At 45.8% G+C, this 24919-nt stretch overlaps 1 protein-coding gene across 1 annotated transcript in view; it reads right to left on the reverse strand.

Annotated features, from left to right (window-relative positions):
- The window catches only part of LOC126541644 (uncharacterized), a 33127-nt gene extending 18146 nt beyond the window's left edge, over positions 1 to 14981 (reverse strand). The window contains exons 1-3 of the mRNA XM_050188500.3: positions 14652 to 14981; positions 6623 to 6719; positions 3405 to 3490 (exon numbers count right to left, since the gene is read on the reverse strand). Coding sequence (XP_050044457.1) covers positions 3405 to 3490; positions 6623 to 6719; positions 14652 to 14729 — 261 coding nt within the window. The 5' untranslated portion in view covers positions 14730 to 14981. The remainder of the gene's footprint in view (positions 1 to 3404; positions 3491 to 6622; positions 6720 to 14651) is intronic.
- Between the last annotated feature and the right edge of the window lie 9938 nt (positions 14982 to 24919).

The raw sequence follows: 24919 nt of genomic DNA on the forward strand, positions 1-24919 counted from the left end.
GCTCTTACAAGAGTTTCAAGGTCTGTTCTCTGAGAGGCCTGGTAGGACTTCTGTCCTTACTCATGACATAGAACTTACCTCCCCAGAGCCAGTACGATCCAAGGCGTACCGGGTGTCACCCCGCCAGAGCGATATTATGGAGGCTGAGGTAACGAAAATGCTACAGCTCGGTGTTATTGAAGCGGGTGAGAGTGATTATACCTCCCCTTTGATTTTAGTTGAGGTACCGGGCAAGGAACCTCGTCCTTGCGTCGACTACCGCAGGCTTAATTCCATCACTAAGGATCAAATTTATCCGATCCCTAACATCGAGGAGCGCCTTGAGAGAGTGAGTAGCGCTCAGTTTATTTCCACCCTAGATCTTGTCAGGGGTTATTGGCAGGTTCCACTTACAGAAGAGGCTAGTAGGTATGCGGCGTTCATTTCACCAATGGGGACATTCCGTCCTAAAGTTTTGAGTTTTGGTTTGAAGAACGCGCCATACTGCTTTTCAAGCCTCATGGATAAAGTGTTGCGGGGACAGCAAGAATTCGCTTTACCGTATCTAGACGACGTAGCGATATTCTCCGCATCCTGGCCGGAACATATGGCGCACTTGCGGGCAGTGCTAACCCGCCTGCGCGATGCGGGCTTGACAGTCAAGGCTCCCAAGTGCCAGTTAGCACAGGCCGAGGTTGTCTACCTCGGACACGTGATTGGTCGGGGTCGTCGCCGCCCCTCTGAAATAAAGGTGGCCGCTGTGCGAGACTTCCCGCAACCGCGCACGAAGACCGATATTCGGTCGTTCTTAGGTGTCGCCGGCTACTATCAGAGGTACATCCCCAGGTACTCGGATATCGCGGCTCCCTTGACGGATGCTCTAAGAAAGACAGAGCCGCAAACAGTCGTCTGGGATGAGACGAAGGAAAGAGCTTTTAGCGCCCTAAAGAGCGCCCTAACAAGCCAGCCTGTGCTACGATCGCCCGACTACACAAAAGGGTTCGTTGTTCAGTGTGATGCTAGTGAGCGAGGCATGGGCGTTGTACTGTGCCAACGGGAAAATGGAGAAGTAGAACACCCCGTCCTGTATGCTAGTCGTAAGCTGACGAGTCGTGAGCAGGCGTATAGCGCCACCGAGAAAGAGTGTGCGTGTATCGTGTGGGCCGTTCAGAAATTGTCATGTTACCTAGCTGGCTCGAGGTTTATCATTGAGACGGATCACTGCCCTCTCCAATGGCTGCAGACCATCTCTCCCAAAAATGGTCGCCTCCTGCGCTGGAGCCTCGCTTTGCAACAATATTCCTTTGAGGTGCGTTACAAAAAGGGGAGTCTCAACGGTAACGCCGATGGCTTAAGTCGAAGCCCCTAACGTGGGAATCAGCCTCAAAATTGCTTGTTACTGATGTTTTTCTTCCTGAGGCAGGATTTTTTTTAACTTATTGCTTTTGTGTAGTGTTTCAAAGTGATGATGTGCTTTCTAGTGCAATTTTCCGATTTGTGGACGCGTTCTGAGTGCTGCTAAACTACTGTAAGGAACTAGGCAGCAGTAAAAAAGGGGAAAGAGCCTGGCAGGGCTTAGTGAGGGTTGTGCCGTGCTTGCTGACTGAGCGGTTGACTTTTGGCGTGGTTCTAACGCTTGCCGGAAACGAGAACAAAAATGTCAACTCTCCCGAAGTCACTTTGCAGTGTCCTGTGTGCACCTGAACGTGAGAACGAGGCCTTCTCTGTGCGCTGCGCTCAAGAAACGCCCAAGGACGCCCAACTTCGGTTATGAGCATCATCGAGCGACATCCCTCCGGACAGCGGATGCAGTCCCCTGACCATCGGGATCTCCTTCCCCCGGCGGGGCGGTCTGTTACGTTTCGCCTACAACGCGCGGTAATGCCGGCGCGGATGCAACGGACGCCGGGGCTTTGTTCAAAACGGCGGACATTTTGGCCTGTTCGACGCCGCCGCAACGCCTACCCGCCAAGCGTGTCCAGGCGTGTTTCAGTGCCACGTGTCTTCGTGTGTGCGTGTGTGTGTGTGTGCCCTCGCTTGTCAAAGCGCGGCAGCCGGGGAGCGGAGTTCCCCGAATGAGGAGCCTGGAGGTCTCTCGGCTCAACCGTTCGCGCCGTCGTGTGGGCGGTTGGCGATGCGTCACTACACTCGGTTCAGCAGGTCTCTCGGCCCGACAGTTCGCGCCGTCGTGGGGTCATGCTCCGCCGTCCCGTGACCTTCATCCCGTGACCTTCATCCCGTGACCTTCTCTTTTGGACCGCGACGCCGAGGGTATAAGAGCAGCTGCCCCCGGACGCCAGGAGAGAGGCTCCGATTTGTACTGTTGAGTTACGTGCTCTCCCGTCTCTCCACTTCGGTCGACCTGACCGGTCGCTCTTTTGCTATGTTAGAATAAACAAGTTGTTCTGTTACCAGTCTTCTCATGCTTTGCCGGGACCTTCGGATGCTTCCAGTGCCCCAGGCCGCCAGGCCAACGCTACCCTTGGGGCTTGCGACCCATTGGCAATAACGGGCGTCAGCACCGAGACCCCAACAACTCGTGCCAGCGGTGCGATTCCAACAACCGTAACTCATATCGTGTGTGGGTTGCGGATGGGTTACAAGCTTCGCAGTTTCGCAACGAGGGGTCTTCTTCGGGTACATCGTCAAGGTATAGCTGACATATCCGAAGGACAACAGGATGCATTTCTGTTCTCCCACTTGAGAGCGGCGTCGCTATCACCGTAGGACGCAAATATCACTGATAGGAACGCTGTTGCAATGACAAGTTTCGCTCGGGTGTCGCAGGACTCCGTAACTTACGTACTGATAGCTAGACACGGGCCTGTGCTGAAATCCCTTTCATCGCACCCTGCAAGCACATTTAGTCCTTGTCAAGTTCGTTTGGCGTGTCATGCCGCAACACAGCGCTGATAAGAGGGAAGCTATAGCGAAGGCAAACCTTAAAACTTCGACTTCAACGCTTCGCAGCAGGGTATGCCCGCCATATCTATTTTGGATCTGCGCTATATGGCAAAGACAGACCGCGGAAGCTCACTTGGGGATGTGAAGTTGAGAACTTACAGATCTGAAGACTGAACGATGGCACATGGACATATATTTCATAAGTCACTTTTGCAGTATCTCCATAAAACGGGTCTCCATGCTCATATATGTAATTTCGTTTCGACGTTACAGATATACAAACTTCAATGATACTCTGGAGATGTTAGCCTGGTTAATCGCCTGACAGGCTACTCCAGGTGCTGGGTGCCGAGTAGCAATCCAGGCGAATAAAAGGATGAACGGAGAGAGAGAGAGAGATAGAAAGAGAGAGAGAAGAGAGAGAGAGGTAAGAACGATATAGTTGGAGAAAAGAGAGCGAGGGTACCAAAAGCAATCTCATAGATCGTGTAAACCATCAAAAGAGTTCTGTGCTGACTTACGATCTTTGATCCCCAGATGAGAAGAATGCAAGTCGAAGTCCTCAAGAGGCAATATATGCAAGGAAACAGGAATAACATTGTGTTCACTGCAAAAGAGGAAAATCAGAAACACAATTCTGAAACAGGTGGCAATTTTGCCTCATTTACGTTCACTTAGTTAACAAAAAAAAAAAATATGTGCAGCAAACTTGCGCATAATGTTACTCCGGTTACTATATTTCGTTACTATATTTCCGTTACTATATTTCGTACTCGCGGCTACGATTGTGAGCTAATGACATTTTTCTGCTGTGGACGAAGTCGGAGAATGCCATGTAGCCACTCTGGTCACAATTAGATAGGGGCGCTAAATTTTTGGTTATCTATATATCACTAGACGGAGGGCCTCTTTAAACTATTAATTGCACACCGTGTAGCGGGACGCCAGGTGCAAATACTGATTAATTTGGGTTTTCAAGCTACTTAAATATAAGCACGTGAATAGCCTCGTTTTGCCTTAGAAGAGAGGCGTAACGTAACGCCCACAAATCAGACGCGTGATTAGAGAAGCAACCGACTGCTTGTGTATACCTTTTCGTTGCTATGCGACTTCGACTTTATCAATAACTTCAACGATGACGTGAGCTACGTATGCCGTAACTTTGGTGGACCCATTGTTCACGGGTGGCAGCGGTAAACGGTCTCCCCTTTCTCTCTCTTTCTCTCGCGCCCACACGCACACATATAGAGAAAAAAAAGTTAGAAACAGAAAGAAATCTATTGTATAGTGTGTGTGTGTGTGGGGGGGGGGGGTGTAGGATGCGAAGAGGACCGTACTTCTAGTGCCGGTGACAGTGAGATGAGATAAATATGCAAACACTATAGATTAACAGTCTTGCCCTCGTCTTCGATGCCAAGCAAACGCCGGGCCTTCATTGCATGCCATCGCCACTTACGGGGTTCAACACTTACAGGGATCAGGGGGACAATCAAGGCCGCAGTACTCGCTGTGTAGGATAAAGGAGCGAGTATATTGAGGCTCTTTGGCGGCGTCATGAGGAGAGGCGGGGAGAGCGTCGATAAGAGGGCAGTAATGGCTCATTAGAGCTGACGGCAAAAGGCTAGAGCGTCGGCCGAAGAAGAGTGACAAGACAATGTTCGAAGAGACTTAGATGCGGAGGTGGGAGTCGCGAAACAAGACTAAGCGAATAAAACTACGCGCCACGCACGCTCAGAGAGAGATACAGAATGAGGCAACGCGGTATGCAGATTGAGAGAGGTGATAGAAAACTAGTGTGTACGAAGAAAGCCTTTTGTTTCGCGGGGATAATTTTTTCTTGTAGCTTGAGTGTCCCCTCGAAACACTGTCCCCCAGGCGAATGTCCCCACTTTCCCGTCAGTCATCATCTCTCTGTGACGCTGCGAAATTTAGTAGCCACGAACATGCGCGATGCTAGCGTCACGTGAGATGCATGCAAGATTATACCGTTGCTGATTATACATTATGTCCAGTTTTCGAACTGGCTGAATGAGAGAGAGGGACGGATTAAGGTAATATATGTTTGAAGAAAACAAGGGACAGTGCTGGACAGCGGGAAGCCACTGCGACAGACGAAGCTCTGCCTTTCAACGATTATTTTATTGCGCATACAGCAATATTTATTTATTTATTTATTTATTTATTTATTTATTTATTTATTTATTTCTTTATTTATTTAGGTTTCCTTAGAGGTTCCCTCAAGAACATTGAGTAAGGGGCTTGAATAGGCAGGAGGGATAGGAGAACATGTCATGGTATGAATGCATTGTCAGGAAGATAGCGACAATGAAGAATCTAAAAACTGCACATCTAAATGGCCGCTATCATCCACATGCAAGATACGCGAGTTCCTTCGTAAGGAGCGATACCGAAGGCACACTCACGCACATATCACCTTGTCGATTCGAAAGGCCTCATATATCTTTAGTGCACGCTGGTCACCATAGCGACTTAGTATTTTGCATTTGTCAAACAATGCACGACAACCGCACTGGGAGCTATGCACGTCTAGGTGGCTGCCAACACACCCCTTCATCAAATTTGAACGTTCTCTGAGGCGGCCATTAATACAACGGCCAGTTTGGCCGATTTAGCAATGACCGCACGAGAAGGGAGTCTCGTACACTACGTTGTGGTAACAATTAGCAGGCTTTTTAGCGTGTTTCTTATCACATGTGCGGGGCCCCATGTCTTCTCTGTTCACTTTTGGGCGCATACTAGTGAATTTGTTTTTTTTTTTGCCTCCTGCCTATTAAAGCCCCTGTATATATTGCTGTATGCGCAAAAATATTGGTTTAACGGCAGCGCTTCGTCTGTCTCAGTCATGTCCCGTTGTTCAGCGCTCTTACTAGTTTTCTTCAGACATATGCCAACAAGCCCAAGTTAGCACGTTATTGAAGGTAATATAGGCTGTCCCACTGCATTTTCTATACTTACTTGATTTTATGGGAATGGCAGTGTTATGCCGAACCTTGTCACAAAAGAAAAGAGAAGAAAGAAACACGAGAATGTCCCAAGTGCAGTAGACTACACACACCGAGGAGCTGGTTGCATATTAAAGCAGGGGATTCATTTTGCGTCACGTCCACACCGTTTGATTCTCAGCTTAGCGGGGACCTTACACTGACTGAGGCATTCGGTTATTCTTCATTCCTTTTCGTTGCGTTGTTCTGGTTCCGTGCATGTAGTTTTTAACTATTTTATGCCCCGCACCGTGTAACTGACCAAGTACGCCGACAAGTGCGTAAGGAATAACGGTCTCACAGCGATGCCCGTCTGAACGTCACCGACGCCGCTTCCTCCGATTAATTCGGGCGGAAAACAGCGTGTCGTTGTAATACTGCATTGCGCAAGAATTCCCGTGTCACATATGATGCAATAACAAGGCATGAGCCGTCATTGACGTAGAGCGCTCACGGCATGCACGGCACATAAAGAATGTGAAGCGGTCATGGTTGCTAACAATTTTAAAATTAAATGTTGGGGCTCACGTTCTAGTAGTAGTGGGAGACTCGGAATGAGTTCTTACCACCAAGGTTTTTTTTTTTTAACTTGCACGCAAATCTAAGTACACTTTCGGTGTATCTAGTTTTTGTACATTTCGACTCCATCGAAATGCGACCGCCACAGTCTGGAATCGAACTCGTGACCTCGTGCTCATCACCAGAACGCCATAGCCACTGTGCGCCGGGTCACTGACCTTTCACCGACCCTTGGTAGTCGGGGATGATGCGGCTGTCACTGGAGGCCACCAGGATCCGTAGGAAGGCGGCCAGGGACCCGGCCATAGACAGCGCCTGCGCGTCATGCAATGTGCGCTCTCAGTCATTCTTTAAAGCACGTTAACCGCCAAGAAAAGAATGCGGTCTCTGCTCATTGTAACTAGACATGTCAGTGCAAGTCTTGACGTCGCGAGACTGGATGCAGAGTCTCCGCCCTTGTGTTGGCTTTCCTTGTCCCGCCGTATAGCGCTCTCTCCAAATAAGTTTCAGAATATACCAACAAGCTCAATTGTCAACCCCGGATGCAGTGTTTGGAAGTATAAGTCCGCGTTCTCATCGAAATAGTGAAATGTGAATACCAAGTTCAGCCACCGTCCCCAACACCTACATCACTTACAACAGTGTTTAGTGCAGCATAGCGCTGGATTCATCCAGCGGCCGTGAGTGCAGTTGGGAGTTCCTGCTCAGAGAGGAGTGCCACAGTGCCCTTTTAAAATGTCTGATCATTAATCGAAAGTAGATAGTATGTATTCATAGACCCTAGGTTTAAACGAGCCAGAACTAGAGCTAGAGCTAAAAGGAGATAGAACCTTATACTCGAGTCGAGTACAAGGTTCTTGCTCTGCTTTACTAGATTTAGTATTTCTAAGTGACCACTTCGATGTAAACTTAACAAATAATCTTTTTCTTGACGGATTCGCAGACCACAAAATATCGCTCTGCAGTATCCCATCAGAGACAAAACTACCACCGCTAAAACGACGTCTACCTATTTCAATTTCAACTCCGCTGATAACACCAGCATATCGGATCACCTAAGTTTTGAATTTTCTTGCTTCAAGGACCTAGCAGACGACATAAACATGGACATTGAAACACTGTGGCAGCAATTTAAAGTAATTACATCTTTTCGCATCCGTAACTTCGTGCCAAATAAAACAAGAAAGACAAATAACCAGAATCCGTAGATTAACTGGGGTATAATTCACATGAAACGAAAAGTAAAACGCCTCAGAAAATGACATAAACACATCCAAATCAGGTTGCCAGTACCACTCTCATCAGAACCATCAAAATCTTGAAATCTAAAATGAAGAAGGCCAAGGATACTTGGTATAAATATTCCTTTACCAACTTTCGAGAAATTCCCCTCAAAAGTTTTGGAAAAAAATAATTCCACCAGCAGACTAACACCGGAAGAAAGTAAAGACAGAAAACTCATGAAACTTCTATTTTCAATCAGACTTCACTACCGGTGACGAAAGTACACCAGATGTTTCGACAATTTGCAACAGTATAATAGAGCCAGTCATCATCATCATCATCATCATCATCATACCACCACCACCACCACCACCACCACCACCATCATCATCATCATCATCATCATCAGCCTGGTTACGCCCACTGCAGGGCAAAGGCCTCTCCCATACTTCTCCAACTACCCCGGTCATGTACTAATTGTGGCCATGTCCCTGCAAACTTCTTAATCTCATCCGCCCACCTAACTTTCTGCCGCCCTCTGATACGCTTCCCTTCCCTTGGAATCCAGTCCGTAACCCTTAATGACCATCGGTTATCTTCCCTCCTCATTACATGTCCTGCCCATGCCCATTTATTTTTCTTGATTTCAACTAAGATATCATTAACTCGCGTTTGTTCCCTCACCCAATCTGCTCTTTTCTTATCCCTTAACGTTACACCTATCATTCTTCTTTCCATAGCTCGTTGCGTCGTCCTCAATTTAAGTAGAACCCTTTTCGTAAGCTTCCAGGTTTCTGCTCCATACGTGAGTGCTGGTAAGACACAGCTGTTATACACTTTTCTCTTGAGGGATAATGGCAACCTGCTGTTCATGATCTGAGAATGCCTGCCAAACACACCCCAGCCCATTCTTATTCTTATGATTATTTCAGTCTCATGATCCGGATCCGCAGTCACTACCTGTTCTAAGTAGATGTATTCCCTTAGTAATTCCAGTGCCTCGCGACCTATCGTAAAGTGCTGTTCTCTTCCGAGACTGTTAAACATCACTTTAGTTTTTCTTTACTTTAGTCTTGAGCCAATCACAGTAGACTAAACTTAGATACAAAAAAAAAAAGGAACTGGACCTGACAATATCCCAAATCATTTCTTAACGCGATACGCAGAATGGGTAGCTAAATACATGTTTCTCATCTTCGATAAATCTTTAATCTGCTCCCTTCCTACTGACTTGGAAAAAGCTAAGATAATTCCTGTGTATCAATCGGGTAACAAAGCTGCTGCCTGTAACTATCGACCCATCTCATTAACTAGAATGGTATGTAAAATTCTTGAGCATATCATCCTCAAACACATAACTCTCTACCTTGAGCAAAAACATGTTTTATCACCTTTTCAACACGGATTCCGCTGTGGGCTATCTACAGTCACCCAACTAATAGAATTTATCCATGACCTAACCTCAAGTATGGATCTCCAAAAGCAAATATACCTAATCGTATTTGACATCCTCAAAGCATTCTATAGAGTATCCTATCCAAAAATGATTAGGAAGCTTCAGTTGACAATAGGTGACGGACCAGTTACGAAATGGGTTAAAAATTATCTCTCTAACAGGACTCAGCTTGTCGAAGTTAATCACGAGTGTTCAGAAATTACCACGGTTACCTCCGGTGTTCCGAAAGGTAGTGTCTTTGCCCCAATCTTATTTCTAATATTCATTAATGATCTGCCTGGTATTATCAGTACTAGCATAAGACTATTTGCTGGCGATTGCACAATTTATCAAGAAATCAACTCACCAGAGGATCACGATATACTGAATCGTGCGCTAAAATCAATAACAGACTGGTGTTGCAAGTGGCAAATGAGTCTTAATGTAAGCAAAACAGCCGTCATGCATATTACTAGAAAGCAGAACGTCTCTGTATACCCTTACGCAGTTGGCAGCGCTTCAATGACAACAGTTAAAGAATACAAATATCTTGGCCTAGTAATATCAGACAATCTCGGGTAGGACTCTCATGTTAAAGCCGCAGCATCCAAAGCTTAGAAAAGACTTTTCTTCCTCCGTAGGCGCCTCCATCAAACTACACCAGAAATTGAACCACTCGCCTTTACCACATTCGTTAGACCTATCCTAGAATACACGAATGTCTCCTGGTTTCCACATGCTAATAAACTAATAACAATGCTAGAATGAGTGCAGAGAAAGGCAATCAAATTTATGTACAACAAGTACAACCTAACTGCCTCTCCATCCCAACTAATTAACAGAACAGGATTTCTCACTTTACAAAATCGTGCCAAACTTGCACGTCTGAAAGTAATCTACTAACTACTGCATAAGATGTTCATAGATAGATCCCGCTACTTGATTAAATCTGAAACTAGGCAGACACGTCATAATCATTCCCAATCACAACAAAATTACCGTTTCAGCACAGACTGTTTTAGATTTTCATCCTTTCCACTCGCAACCAGAAAATGGAACAACCTACCTTCACATATTATCCTCAGTCCGTCACTAGAAGCCTTTTTACAATCTTATGAGATTCACCTACATGCCTTGCAGACATGACTTGTCAACCTTATTCCATTGTGTTGCAATTACCATCAAAAAACGTGTTAACTGTTGGTTATGGTTTCTTTAAACCATTCTCTTCTCTGTAAAAATTGTATAATGCAAAAAAATATGTAACTTAATACACTTTGTACCACACTGTATATATATATATATATATATATATATATATATATCCTAAGCTAAGTAACTAAATAGAGAGACTTAGAAAGTGGGTGAACGATTTGTTAGCGTATAGGCGGGGTTTAACCATGGACACTGACGCCGAAGCTATTCTGCCAAGCCTAAAGGCACCTGAGCAATAATGGTGTTTTTTTTTTTCGCGATGAAGTCTCTTTACGTCTCCTACTACCCAAAAATATATTTCGAGAAAAACTCGCAAGTCTGCGGATGAGGCACATCTCAGAGCTCGTAATTTCTACAACGATCCAGACATACACGAGCAAAAATGAAAATGCGATCACAGGCGCAGCGATAAGGGCGCACATATACTGTTCGAAACAAGAATCGAGATATTCCGCGACGCTAAATGGAAAAAGCAACGCTGGTACGTACTGTGTGCTCCAGTGCGATAAAAGTAAGTCTAGGAGGCCTGTTTTTCGTCAAAGTCTATTGTTCTTTCGGAGCATGTCACGCTGAGAATTCCTGGCTTTAGTCGCTTCGGCGGCAATACATAATTATTGTAAGATAAGTTAGACGGCGTCGCCATGATACTTCACAGAAAACCAGACTGGAAGCTTCTCAAGTTTAGAGCAGTTTTGAAACGGCCCTCCCAATCTCCATCGCAAGGTCACGCAAACGAGCACATCGGAAACCTTACTATACCAGCTTAACCGGGATAATGGCGTCGCGCAAGTGTTCCTGGTGACCTGTTGATAGCATATGATGAATTATAGCGAAATCGTGTAGCCTGAGAAGTGAATGTCCCTGCACTCCGAGGAAGGAGGATAACCTAGCTGCTTCACTTTTCAAACGAAACAATGCAGGCACGCGTGGAGTTTGTGCCGCTGGCGCACAGCTCATTGCCGGCATTTGATTCGCAGGGGCTCTCTATTGCAGTTCTGCGCTTCATGCCACTGGCTAACAAGGCCGTAGTGTCATCTAAAGAACCTAGAGTGCCTGTGTGCTACTGGAAAGATCTCGGGAATGTGCTTAAGGACCGGCACTTGCATCGATCGGTGGAACGTGATGTTCAGCACACCACGGCTGTCAACTCCCGATAGCATAACGTTTATTTTAGATCGACACAATTTTTCGTTTTTCTCCGTTCGTAATTTTAATGAGCAATCTTTATCTTCTGAACTGTATAATAATAATAATAATAATAATAATAATAATAATAATAATAATAATAATAATAATAATAATAATAATAATAATAATAATAATAATAATAATATAAAGAAAACTTGCTATTGTTGTAATTACGAGGACGTAAGGATAATTTTATATTAACGTTAAAGAAAAGCCTGTTTAATATTTGCAAAATGCTCGAAAAGAGTTCTATTCGGTTTCGAGATTTACTTTGCGGATTCATAAAAAAAAATCGCGCTTAAATTCTTGACGGTGATTGCCGATGTAAGCGAATAGTCTAACGCTTCAAGAAATCTATTCACTTTATTAAAAGAATGATGTGCATGACGACATGTATTCGTTGCAGTGTGGGTATTTAGGTAGTTTTTTGTTGTATTTTGTGCAATTACGCGGAGCGCGAAGCCGTCAACCAACACATCTATAGTGGCAGTGTGGGTGGACAGCGCGTGCGTCTCGAAGAGCTATGTGACAGTTGGCGTTCGCAGAGAAGGCGCTCCGCGGGCGCGCGCGCCTTTCCAACCTCCGACCAGCAACCTCCGGCTGCACCGCTAAAACGGGCCAAAGAGCCAAAGAAAGCTATTTGCTCCGAAATTCTGCACACTGTTGGGTCGCGAGCCGTAGATTGAGGGTCTGTATTTCTCAATTTCGAGCTCCGCTGTATGCTGTGCAGGGCGTCCCACTATAAACTTTCAGGGTGTCTCAACTATTGCCGCGCGACGGGCCGCTCGAGGCACTTTCCGTGTATTCGCGGGCTCCTTTCAGCCTAGGAAACAAAAACATACTTTTATCTATCACGTATTGAGTAAGGGAAAGCTGTATCAGGAGTTGTTTTTTCTATGTTACTCTGCAATTTTGTGATGGCACTTTTATCTAATGATAATATTTGCGTTGTTGAATAACTAATTAATACTAATTGTGTAATTAGGTGGCATGCAAAAAAGCAATCTGATCTCCAAGCGACAGAAAACAACATTACTATGGTTCTGGTTATATATATATATATATATATATATATATATATATATATATATATATGTATGTATAAACGAGAAGAAAGGGGGTTAACCGAGGGGCCCAAGTTTTATAAGTCATATGAGAAGCCAACAAACACTGACACCAAGGACAACATAGGGGAAATTACTTGTGCTTAATAAATGAAATGAAGTAACGATAAATTAATGTAAATTAAAGTGGATGAAAAAACAACTTGCCGCAGGTGGCAACCGAACCCACAAGCTTCGCATTTCGCGAAGGTTGTGGGTTCACGATCACGTTCTCGGGACACCTGCGGCAAAAAGGACGTTCCACGTCCGCCGTCAAGGTCTGTGAGTGGTGGCGCTGGCTAACACTACCAGGGTACTACTAGTACACATAAATACCCAAGAAAGTGGATGGGGAAACAATGCCGTGGTAGCTCAATTGGTAGAGCATCGCACGCGAAATGTGAAGGTTGTGGGTTCGGTTCCCACCTGCGGCAAGTCGTTTTTTCATCCACTTTAATTTCCATTAATTTATCGTTACTTCATTTCATTTAATAAGCACAAGTAATTTCCCCTATTTTGTCCTTGGTGTCAGTGTTTGTTGGCTTCTCATGATATGACTTATATATATATATGTGTGTGTGTGTGTGTGTCTGTGTGTTCACGTGCATTGCCACACGTCGCAGTGAGGGAACGTAATTACATATAAGTATAGAGGATCGTTTCGTGCAGACACTAAAACGGCTCTTTTGGTCATTTCTTGATTTCAAACCGTCGTCGTGGGCTCGTAGGAGCTGCAATTTTTGAAATGCGCAAGAACGAACAGACATCTGAAAGACAAAAAACAAGCGATATCTCAGGTGGCATTTACTTTCTTTCCTGCATTCAGTAGCAGGTAAAAATGCTGTTGCGATAACAACAAAAAAAAAGGGCCTTTGAACCCGCTAGACGCTAAGAAAGAAAGCGATGGCGAAAATTTCAAGTGCTTCGTTCCTAGTGAGAGCATCAACGATGAAGACGACAACAATGAATTATATCGCACTGCGAAAGAGGGAGGGCGTTATCAAGGACATCAGCTCCGAATAGACATGATCGTGGCCTGCGGCATCGACTTCTCCTCGTAAAGTCACATTCCTGCGCAACCTCAGATCCTCAGGTCTTTCGCAGCCACTAATTGTTAGGCGTGATCAACAAAAAATGTTTCACTATATGTTGATGCAAGTCAATGCAACTTGGACGTACTTTTAAGCATGTACTGGATTGGCATCCCCTAAGTAACGGGGCGTTCTAGTAAACTCCCGTTCTTTTGCATGCAGGCCACTTGAAGAGGCTTTCAGAGGCTTCAAGAGGATTCAAGAGGCTCGCAAGCTTCGTATCTGAGATCAAAAGACGCTCCAAACAAATGTTTGTTCACTTTTCGCGACCACGGCATTAGCATAAGATTATGATTAGTTTCATGTATGCTATGAACCATTAAAAAACGTTTTCTCAAGTTATATATTTTGCATCTTAAACCCATGCGAAGCATTTGGAGCGATTCACGGACACTCGAGATGATCAGCGCTATTGCAAGGGCCATATATATAAAACTGTATATTTTAGCGTTCTCAATGGCAAAGCGTCTGAGCTGCCGTTACCTTCTATAGGCAAAGTTGCTTTTGGGAAGCCTGTAGATCGTACCATTCATGTAACTCTATACGGGTATAGAAAAAGCCACGTGCTAATAATACGTAAAAGCACGTTTGTTTTTTGTTTCGCACGAATTTAGTGGTCGATCCTCATTTCTGCGAATCGACCTTCACGCTAAGTGTTACGGAAGCTCAAGAAGAAACCATATATAGGGCCAGGATACTCGTACATTTGAACTACTGAGGCGAAGCGACAGCAGCGCATTCTAGCCGAGCTAAAGAGAGTGTTCCCTGTATTGCAGTATTTGTCTCTGCGTAAATGACAAAGAAATCACACAGTAAGAAGGAAGTTCAAGGAACTGCCACGCGGAAAGGTGCTTATTTCTGCCTTTGTTGGTTTCTCTACCTTTGTCGTTGTATTATCTGCATTCACCTGGTATGTAGAATAACCAGTTACGAGGTAGAAAGACGGCAAATAATGCAATTAAGAAGTCCTCCAAACACGATTTCCTCTTACCGCGCTCACGTAGCCGATGATGACGCAGGCGAACTTCGGCGTGACGAGCCCTCCGAACGGCGTTACGGCAGCGAACATAGCGCACCTCGAGCACGCAGGCTGGCCGTCCCTGCGCCGAGATCGCCGCAAGTGGCCCAAACCCCGGAGCCGATCGGCCACAAGTAGTGCACTGTCTCAATGCCTCCGATAATGCATCGAGGGCTGGGACAAAAGAAGGGAAGAGGGCGAGAGAGAGAAAGAAAGAAAGGGGTCACAAGGAGCAAGAGTGCGGGAAAGGGCAAGTCGTGGTGTTTTCGTCATCCCTCCTTCCCGCATAGACGTTACGTGCAGTGCTGTCGAAATTCGAGCCGGACAGCTTGTTTTCAGTTGAGAGAAAACAATCAGTGCACCTTCCCACCTCCATGCACCTCGCATTCGGTTAAATAGCAAATCAGGTGGGAGACAGCCTGGGAACCCATTGTTGATGAGAACGGAACTGTACGGAACTAGCGAAAATGTGTGGGGAGGGCAACAGCAGCGAGATCGTGAGTCGGTGGATGACAACTAGTGATCTCATACGCCGCTGATAAAATTGAGAGAGGTACGCCAGGTGACAATGCTGTGAGTGCGCTGGTGATAAAAGGGAGCAAGTAGAAGGAAACAAAAGCTACGTCAGAAAGCTCGTTTTAGCCATGCCAAGTGCAATTGTATTACAAAAACGCAACGCTGTGAGTTATCTGACATGAAAACCGGCTGAAACCATCCGCATCGGTTGGAACAGCTAACTCAGATCAATGGCGTACATGTTTCGACTGATCTCATTCTGAGGTGCCGAGAACAAATTCCTAACTATTTACTGTAGAGCGACTTCCGAAGTCGTTAGAGGGAAAAAACAAGTTGAGCACTCGCAATTGGGGTTCTTGACAGGGATATGTAGGAACTAGGGAGTGTATGCGCGCACCTCATGGGACACGGAGACGTTGAACGTATTAGGTAGGGTAATCGTAGGCTGTGCAACGGCAGGTGGCCTAAAGATGACACAAGACTTAAAATAAGAGAAACTCACTGGGCGAGCTTAATTTTGTCCCGTGACTTTCTTGCGCTATCACAGTGACCATGTTGGAACCATCTGCACATAAATTGACTTGAGATTGTTTGCTTTGTGGGTCGAAGTAGCTGAACGCCGAGGCCATACTGCTTTCATGGCGCCTCAAATTTATCCAACCGTGCTATGGAAACCAAATAGCATGTGTCTGCTCGGCAACTCTTTTTAACTTATTCTCCACTAGCACGTACATGTATCAAATAGATCAGCGTTAAAACAAATTCATACGAAAAGGAATAGAAGGACGGTGCCACCTACAGGTGTACCTAGCCTTGCAGAGGCCTAGGTACGCCTGCTCGGGCGGGGATATATGCCCCGCACGAGTATCTCCTTTTAACGTGTAGAAAGGGGGTTAAACGAGTAGCCCGATTGGTATTAATTATATCATGAGAAGCCAACAAACAAGCACACAAAGGAAAACATAGGGGAAATTACTTGTACTTACTAAAGAAATGATCAATTAATGGCAATGAAGGTGGATAAAAAGAACAACTTACCGCAGGTGAGGAACGATCCCACGTCTTCGCACTACGCGTGCGATGCTCGAGCATCGCACGCGCATGCGAAGACGTGGGATCGTTCCCCACCTGCGGCAAGTTGTTTCTTCACCCACTTTCATTGCCATTAATTGATCTTTTCTTTAATTCAATTAGTAAGTACAAGTAATTTCGCCTATGTTTTCCTTTGTGTCTTTGTTGGCTTCTCATGATATCCTTTTAACGTCATCATCATCAACAACCTATTTTATGTCCACTGCAGGACGAAGGCCTCTCCCTGCGATCTCCAATTACCCCTGTCCTGCGCCAGCCGATTACAACTAGCACCCGCAAATTTCCTAATTTCATGGCACCACCTAGCGCCGCGCCGTCCTGTAGTGCGCTTCCGTTCTCTTGGTACCCATCCTATCACCCTAATGGTCCAACAGTTTCATAATCTGCGCATTACATGACCTGCCGAGCGCCATTTCTTTCTCTTAATGTCAATTAGAATATCGGCTATACCCGTTTGCTCTCAGATCCAAACCGCTCTCTTTCTGTCTCTTAACGTTATGCCTGGCATTCTTCGTTCCATCGCTCCTTGCGCGGTCCTTAACTTGTTCTCAAGCGTTTTTGTCAGTCTCCAAGCCTCTGCCCCACATGACAGCACTGGTAAAATGCACTGATTGTACACCTTCCTTTTCAATGATAATGGTAAGCTTTCAGTCAGGAGCTGACAATGTCTGCCGTATGCTATCCAACCCATTTTTATTCTATGGATTTTCTTCTCATGATCAGGGTTCTCTGTGATTAACTGACCTAGGTAAGCGTACTTCTTCACAGACTCTAGAGGCTGACTGGCGATCCTGAACTCTTGTTCCCTTGCCCGGTTATTCCTCATTATCTTTGTCTTCTGTACATTTATCTTCAACCCCGCTCTTACACTCTCTATGTTAAGGTCCTCAATCATTTGTTGTAACTCGTCTTCAGTGTTGCTGAATAGAGCAATGTCATCGGCAAACCGAAGGTTGCTGAGGTATTCGCCGTCGATCCTTACTCCTAAGCCTTCCCTCTTTGATAGCTTGAATACTTCTTGCAAGCACGCAGTGAATAAAATTGGAGAGATTGCGTTTCCTTGTCTGACCGCTTTCTTTATAGGTATCTTCTTACTTTTCTTGTGTAGAATTAACGTGTGTGGGACTAAACATGCCACCAGGTGGCAAGTGTGCGAGGTGGTCAAAGTTAAGCCGGAGTTTCTCACTACGACGTCTCTCGTGATCATAGTGTAGTTTTGGCACGTGAAAAAATCCGAAATTAATTTCAATTCGATAGCCAGCGGGCTGTAGGATGACGCTACAATGAAAACACTTTCGGGTTGCTCTGCTGTAGTTTCGTGCCGCAGTCTGGCCGTAGGGTACCAACTTTCGCTTTCATGAATCTTCCTCTAGCTTTCGAGTTATTTCTGTGGAACTTATTTCCCGAATAATTGTTCCCGTGCTTCGAGTCGTCAATTAATTCAACCTCGCGCTGCCGACTGGCAGCTGCTTCGCTAACTCAGTTGACAGAGCGGTTGCTCCAGAAAGGCGGTGGTTCCGGGCTCCGTCCCTGGACCAGGCCAAATGTTTTATTCCACTGCGAAACCCACAGGGGTTTCCTTTGTAGCTTCATGTTAGAGCTTTCCAACGTCGACGCGGCGAATAAACTTATCGCTCTTACACGCGAGCTAACATAGGGCCATGCAGTGGAATATTCAACTCACTTTGCAGACGCATGCCTTCATTCCCTAATTTCTAATTTACAGCTCCGTCTTGCCTATCACTGCGTACGTTGTCGCCTACAAGCTGTCTGTGGCTTAGAGTAAACATATACAAGTGCACATTCTTTGCGCATCCGAATGACTGATGACCCACTCTGTGACTTTTGTGCGCAGCGAGACGATCGTACACGTTGTTTGTGAATGACATCATACAAGCGCACAAAGAACAGCATTCTTCACCACTTCACCACCACTGAGAGTGGACAATCGTCCACTCTCAGAGATCCTTACTTTTGGACACTGGTCTTTCGACTGACGACGCCAGCTCCAGTGGCATTCAAGGTGGTGCTGCATTATTTAAGAGTGACCGGCCTATGACTACACGGCACTGTGACACCGTGGGACATTGTGTGTGAGGCTAACACTTTTACGGACAGCGTGTGACAGCGCATCGGCTTGCCTCCTTTTGTCTCCTCTCTTCTACAGCGTAGCCAACCACATGTCTACTCTGTTTAACCTCCCTGTTTTACCTCGTCGATTTCTTTCGTTCACGTTATATTCTGGATACTTGTTTCTGTATACGTTAGTTTCTTGAATATTAATTTTGAAATCCTCTCTGAGGCATTGTCGATTCAAGGTTCTCGTCATTTGCTGCAAGTCATTTCTGTGCTGTTTAACAGGACCTCATCTTCGCAGCGCACGTTATGTTTACCCCATTAAACTTTACTTTGAATCCTTCCAGATCTAGCCTTTTGAATTATTCTTGTACATATACAGTCAATAACAGCAGAGTCATAGTGTTTCTCGACTGGGCATCATTCTTCACCAATTTTACAGTTATTTCCTTGGATAAGTGCAGCGGATTTACCGAAAACGTATAAACTTTGCATTGATGAAGTTTAGTACGGCACAAAAGTGTATTTTAATGTCTTTGTGCGCACTGTCGGAGGGACTGACGTGGTAATTGATGGATGTGCGCCAAACGCACCTAAAATGGGCAGATCTGACCGCCCCACTGTTAATAAAGCTTTGCTCACCAGTGAACAATAATAAGGTTCACGCACAATTCTATATAAAAAAAAACTGATACGCTAAATGTAAGCAAGTTGTAAGGTTGAATTCAATTTTTTTTTACATCATCGTCTATTCTTTCGGGGGGGGGGGGGGGGGAGCAAATGCGCGGTAATAAAATTCTGTTCGTTTAAAGTACACAAAAAATTACTGACGCATCTACTCATAAAGAACAGTAAAACAGCTAGCAAGCATCAGTTTAAAGTAGTACAGGTTGTCGTTATGATTATATTGCTTCCGGCATGGTTAGTCCGGCAGTCCGGACTGGCCGTTGCTCCGCCGGAGTGTCTATTTCCAGGATTTTAAGACATGTATATCACCGTAAATATGAGTCTAATGCAGTCATGTCCCTTTAATGCAGAGACACCCTAGTTCCCCATCACTGCCCTTAGAGCTAGTCGTTCTCAATAGCGCATTTTAATAGAAAACATTAGACATTCGTTGAGAATGAAATGCTATAAATAAAATTCATGTCAACGCTTTGCACTGTTCACTGGAATTGAAAGTTCAAAAAATATGAGCATGCTTAAGTGCACTATTCCAGTCACTGCTATCATCAATAAATCGCAGTTAAATTTGAAGCACCTCGCGGGTCGGAAGGAACAGGATGGAAAACCTCGCGTTGATGTAATTCCGAAACAATGAAGCATTCGCTCAAGCAAAGTCTATCCAGTAGAAGTGTCAGAGAAGTTGGCAAGTGCCAGTTCTTGATGAAGCTAGCACTCAAGTGGAAATGCTTCTCTGCCTTCGGGGACTTCTACGCATTTGATGACAATAGAATACCTGAAAGACGTAGAAGGTCAAGTCATCGTCTCCCGAAACGTGCACGCTTCAGAGAGCACGTGAGTGCAGAAGCTGTCACGTGAGCGTCGAGGAGCAAAAGACGTTAGCCAATGCGATCGTACTGACAGCGGAGCGTTTCGTCGCCTTTGGCAGGTCGCGCACGCTTCGCCATCAGGACGTGTGTACTTTTGGCTCATTTACGTATTTGGGAGGAGCTCCTGTCCATGCCCGACATTGCCCACATTAACGAGACAAAAATACATGGGCTTCTATGGTTTCAGACGAGTTTCCATATTAACGAGACAAAATAACTGTATCGGAAAAGTTTTATGCTTACAAAAATTGTCGTTATCTATAATTCAAGTCATCCATATTAACGAATATCATAATAGCGAGGCACGGCCCTACACTTTTTCCTGAAGTGCGTAGGTGCTGCGTCGGCACGTCTCTGTACGCGTTGTACTACAACGCCTTCTGTCATTGCCTCTGTACTGTGTTTCGAAACACATTAGTAGCGGAACGCAAAGTACCAGATAAGGTTTCATCAAATGTTCACATTCGCCCCCTTAACGTGAATGCTTGATAAGAACAAGAGGGCATTGTGAAGAAAACGTATCGAGCAAAGTGGGTCGTCTCTATGTGTGTCACTTCGTTCAAGGTTGTTCCATGTTGAGACAGCGTGGCTGCGAATAGGTGAACCAACTCAACAATGTGCATAATATGTTTTTCAAGCTTTCCTTAGCTGAAATCAAGTTGGAATTTAAAATGAAGGGAAATATGGCACATACGGTAAGCATGAAAAAGAAAAAAGAAAGCTCAGTTACTTGCCAAGAATCCATGTTGTTAATTATTTAAGAATTGTTAGGAATTAAACAAGTATTGTTAGGTCGATGAGCTTGTGAATATCTGTCAGTGGAATATCGCTTCGCTCCGAGGAAGATCCGCAAAATTTTGGAAGAACAAAAATATTAGTGTTTAGTACCCTGCTGTACTTGCCGAGGAATTCTTAGAAATCCCAACTACCACTGCAAATAGCGAACGAATTATCAGTGCTACGGTATATAGAATGCAGGATCGTCGTACTTGTTTCAAGCAAGAAAAAAACGCACAACTTTTCGTTTTTGCGCCATTTAATAGTAGTACGCGTCCTGTTCATGTTTGCGGCCATTTATCTATATTTAGCTCGAATTCCACAAAAGCAGTTAAATGTCACTTAACCCAGAATTTTTTTTTCTTGCTTTTTTGTCATCACCGCAGCAAAGCTTTCATAATGTCGGGCCTGATTGGGCCAGGCTGGGATGGGTCGGCCCGGACAGGTTTGTTCTTACTTTTTGTCGTACGTACTTTTTGTCGTAAGCATGGGGGCTTGCGCCAGGTTCTGGTTCGGAACCACATCCCGTGCACACAGGTCTGTGTATACCACACATGTTCTTTGTTTGTTTTTTGATATTCCGATACTCGGCCATTTTCACATGCATCTAAGTAGGTAGAAAGACACCCAGGGGTGTCGTCTGATTTATTTATTAAAGCTAAGCTTTCTTTGCTACTTACCTTTAGTTTGTGAGTGCTGGCCGCTGGCTCGCACTATTGGCCTTACCGGACGTAGTATATGGTGAAAAGCAAGGCGGTGCGGGGCGGTATAAATGATGTACGTAAGCGCGGACGTGAGCTCCAATACAAACACATATTCGATTTAATTTAATCGACTCCATTTCATTGTGATCATTGCTTCGTCGTCATGTCGTTATCATCGTTCCGCCGTCTTCACTCTGTCGTCGTTAGTGCATCGTCATTTCATCGTCACCCACCGTCGTCATTCCATCGTCATCATTCCATCATTTTCTTTCCATCGTCATCATTCCATCATTGTCATTCCATCGTCATCAGTCCATCATTGTCATTCCATCGTCATCATTCCATCATTGTCTTTCCATCGTCATCATTCCATCATTGTCATTCCATCGTCATCATTCCATCATTGTCATTCCATCGTCATCATTCCATCATTGTCTTTCCATCGTCATCATTCCATCATTGTCATTCCATCGTCATCATTCCATCATTGTCATTCCATCATTGTCTTTCCATCGTCATCATTCCATCATTGTCATTCCATCGTCATCATTCCATCATTTTCTTTCCATCGTCATCATTCCATCAGTGTCATTTCATCGTCAGCATTCCATCATTGTCATTCCATCGTCATATAGTCGTAGATATTACAGCGTCGTCATCCCGTTGTCGTTATGCCGCCGTCATCACCAAGTCGTCGTCACACAGTTGTCAATCCAGCCCAGTGAAAATGTATCCATTTTGGTCACGTGCGCTACGCTTGCAATTGTTCGCTAAACATGAACAGCGCTCTTCGTAAACACCAATGAAAGCTTCACTTAATCCACTTGCCAGAGCCCCTGTGATCCGCACATTTCTTTTGTATAATTTTCTTTTTGCCGTAAGGCGACTGCTTTCTTAACAGCGTTGTTGAGGACGTGAAACAGTACAGCGGTTGTTTCTATAAAGACTTCACAAGTAATATTTATAAATGGCCGTTCTAAAAAAGTGGATTTTTTTTACGTCGCCCAGCAGCGGGCAGCCAGTGCGCTGCGATAGTGAAGAGCGAGGAGCCCCAGCACGCTGGCTGCCCGCTGCTGGGCGACGTAAGCATAACGTCGCCTCAAGGGGTGTAGCGCTCTTTGATACCCGAAATTCGTCTTGCCACAGTTCCGCTAGTAATCGCATTTTTTCAGATCCTAAAGTTGGTATGGCTCGTATGGAGAGCTTGCTTCAATTTTCCTATAACTATAAGCCCTCTGAAACTAAATATTAATAATTAATTATTTATTAATTATTGCTAACCAGTTCTTAATTACCACATGTCACCCGTTACCCCGTGGTCACTACCACCAACGGCACTTCTGCAAAGGAACCGTCCTTTTATTTCAAAACGGTTGTTTTTAAATATTACTTAATCTTCGTAGAAACACCCGGTATATTAAGTACGTTGACCTGTTTGCGGCATACTCGAGCGCACGCAAAAAAAAAAGAAGGAAAAGATAAATGAAAACAAAGGACATTTATTTAGCATTTATAGCGCTGCACAAACCCATGAAGATATACGCGCGGCCTTAATCTCAAAGTGGTCACGACCTATACATGTATGCACTGTTCTCTCTTCAGGGGCCCGCATTTCTTTTCGAATTTTACTGCTAACGCTAGCAGATACACTTGCGCTACTACATTGTGACGCTCTTAGGTGCATAGTGGGTTCACGAATGCGACGCGCTTAGGTGCATAGTGGGTTCACGCCTCAACAAACAGTATGTGGGGGCACCGAAGGGTAGTGAAGGAGGACGACGACGTGTGGCTGGCTGGCTGAGTCTCGACAGGCGCTCAGTTGACCAAGGCCATCGCTTCTAACTTTACCCGGCTTCAAAGTAACGCCTTTTGTGGGCGTAACAGAGTGGTGGAGGTGCCGGGGTATCGACGCCGCGGAGAGGGCGACCGGCTTACACGAGGAGCGGGTGGTGGTGTCAAGCTGCGATCGGATGCTGGAGAACGGTTCCGTAGTGGCTCCGGGTGCTGGTGAGGCAAGCTTCCTAAATATGTGTGCGAGGGCGAATATGTTTCGCCCAGAGGAGCGCGGTACCGCCTAGACATCGTCGATCGGTCGAACCTCGGTGGTTGGCGGCGATTGCAGTACCTGGCAATGTGACCCAAGTCGCCACAGCTATAGCACACAGGTAAACGACGATCGATGAACTGCCCTTCGAAGCGCTCAGCCGTGGGGGGTCGTGTAGCAGAGCGGAGCGGCTGAGCCTGCTGCACAGGAGGAACGGTCGGTCTGCGTGCAAACCTGCTGGGGCGAGGGTGTTCTGCTGGTCGGTGTTCGGGCGTAAATGTGTCCTCACGTGTCCATGGAGCACCTCTGTGGTTGACGTCTGTGACACATACCGCCGGTTGCCAGGAAGCGCAGGGTGCGGCAGGCGCCATGTGCTGCGGGTAATAAGCGTCAGGTTGTCGTATGACGTCGCGCGCAAGTTCCTGGTGCCGCAGCAGTTCTTCACGCACGATCTGCCGTATAGTAGACGAAAGATCGGCAGACGGGCTCTCATCGACGCTGGCAATGGTTGTCACATTCGCCAGGCGTCCAAACTTTGGCACAATGCGACGTGTTTTCAACGTCTCAAACGTACGGCAATGACGCACGACATCTGAGACGGAATCAACGTGTTCCCGACTTATGAGGAAATTGTACACATCTTCTGCAATTCCTTTGAGGAGATGTCCGACTCGGTCTTCCTCGGACATCTGCGGATTTACGATTTTGCACAGCTTGAGGATTTTCTCTATGTATATAGTGCATGTTTCTCCAGGAGCTTGAGCTCTTTGAGCAAGTGTTCTCTCGGCGCGTTTCTGTTTGGCGTGGGTGTCGCCAAAACACTTCTTAATTTCCTCAACAAAGTGCTCCCACGTTATTAGGGAGTCTTCGTGGTTTTCATACCACATCAGCGCTGTCTCACTCAGAAAGAGTGCAACATATTCAAGCTGAGTGACAGAATCCCAACGGTTGTAGCGGCTCACCCTTGCGTAGTGCATCAGCCACTCGTCGACGTCTTCGCCCACTTTTCCCGCGAACGAGCGTGGTTCCATGTAGTGCCGCAAAGGTCCAACTGGCGCTGACCTTTGAGAAGGTGAAACTATAGCTGGCATTTGTCCACCTCCGTCCTGAGCCATAGGGAAGGTCGTTGGCAAGAGACCGGCAAGACGACGGCTCCGGCGAAGTTCTAGATGTTGCGACTCCGTGGTACGTTCTGTCGTACCCCGCACCTCCACCACTCTGTTACGCCCACAAAAGGCGTTACTTTGAAGCCGGGTAAAGTTAGAAGCGATGGCCTTGGTCAACTGAGCGCCTGTCGAGACTCAGCCAGCCAGCCACACGTCGTCGTCCTCCTTCACTACCCTTCGGTGCCCCCACATACTGTTTGTTGAGGCGTGAACCCACTATGCACCTAAGCGCGTCGCATTCGTGAACCCACTATGCACCTAAGAGCGTCACATTCGTGAACCCACTATGCACCTAAGAGCGTCACAACGGTTG

Source organism: Dermacentor andersoni, chromosome 2, assembly GCF_023375885.2.
Source record: "Dermacentor andersoni chromosome 2, qqDerAnde1_hic_scaffold, whole genome shotgun sequence".
In the NCBI taxonomy this organism is placed as follows: Eukaryota; Metazoa; Arthropoda; class Arachnida; order Ixodida; family Ixodidae; genus Dermacentor; species Dermacentor andersoni.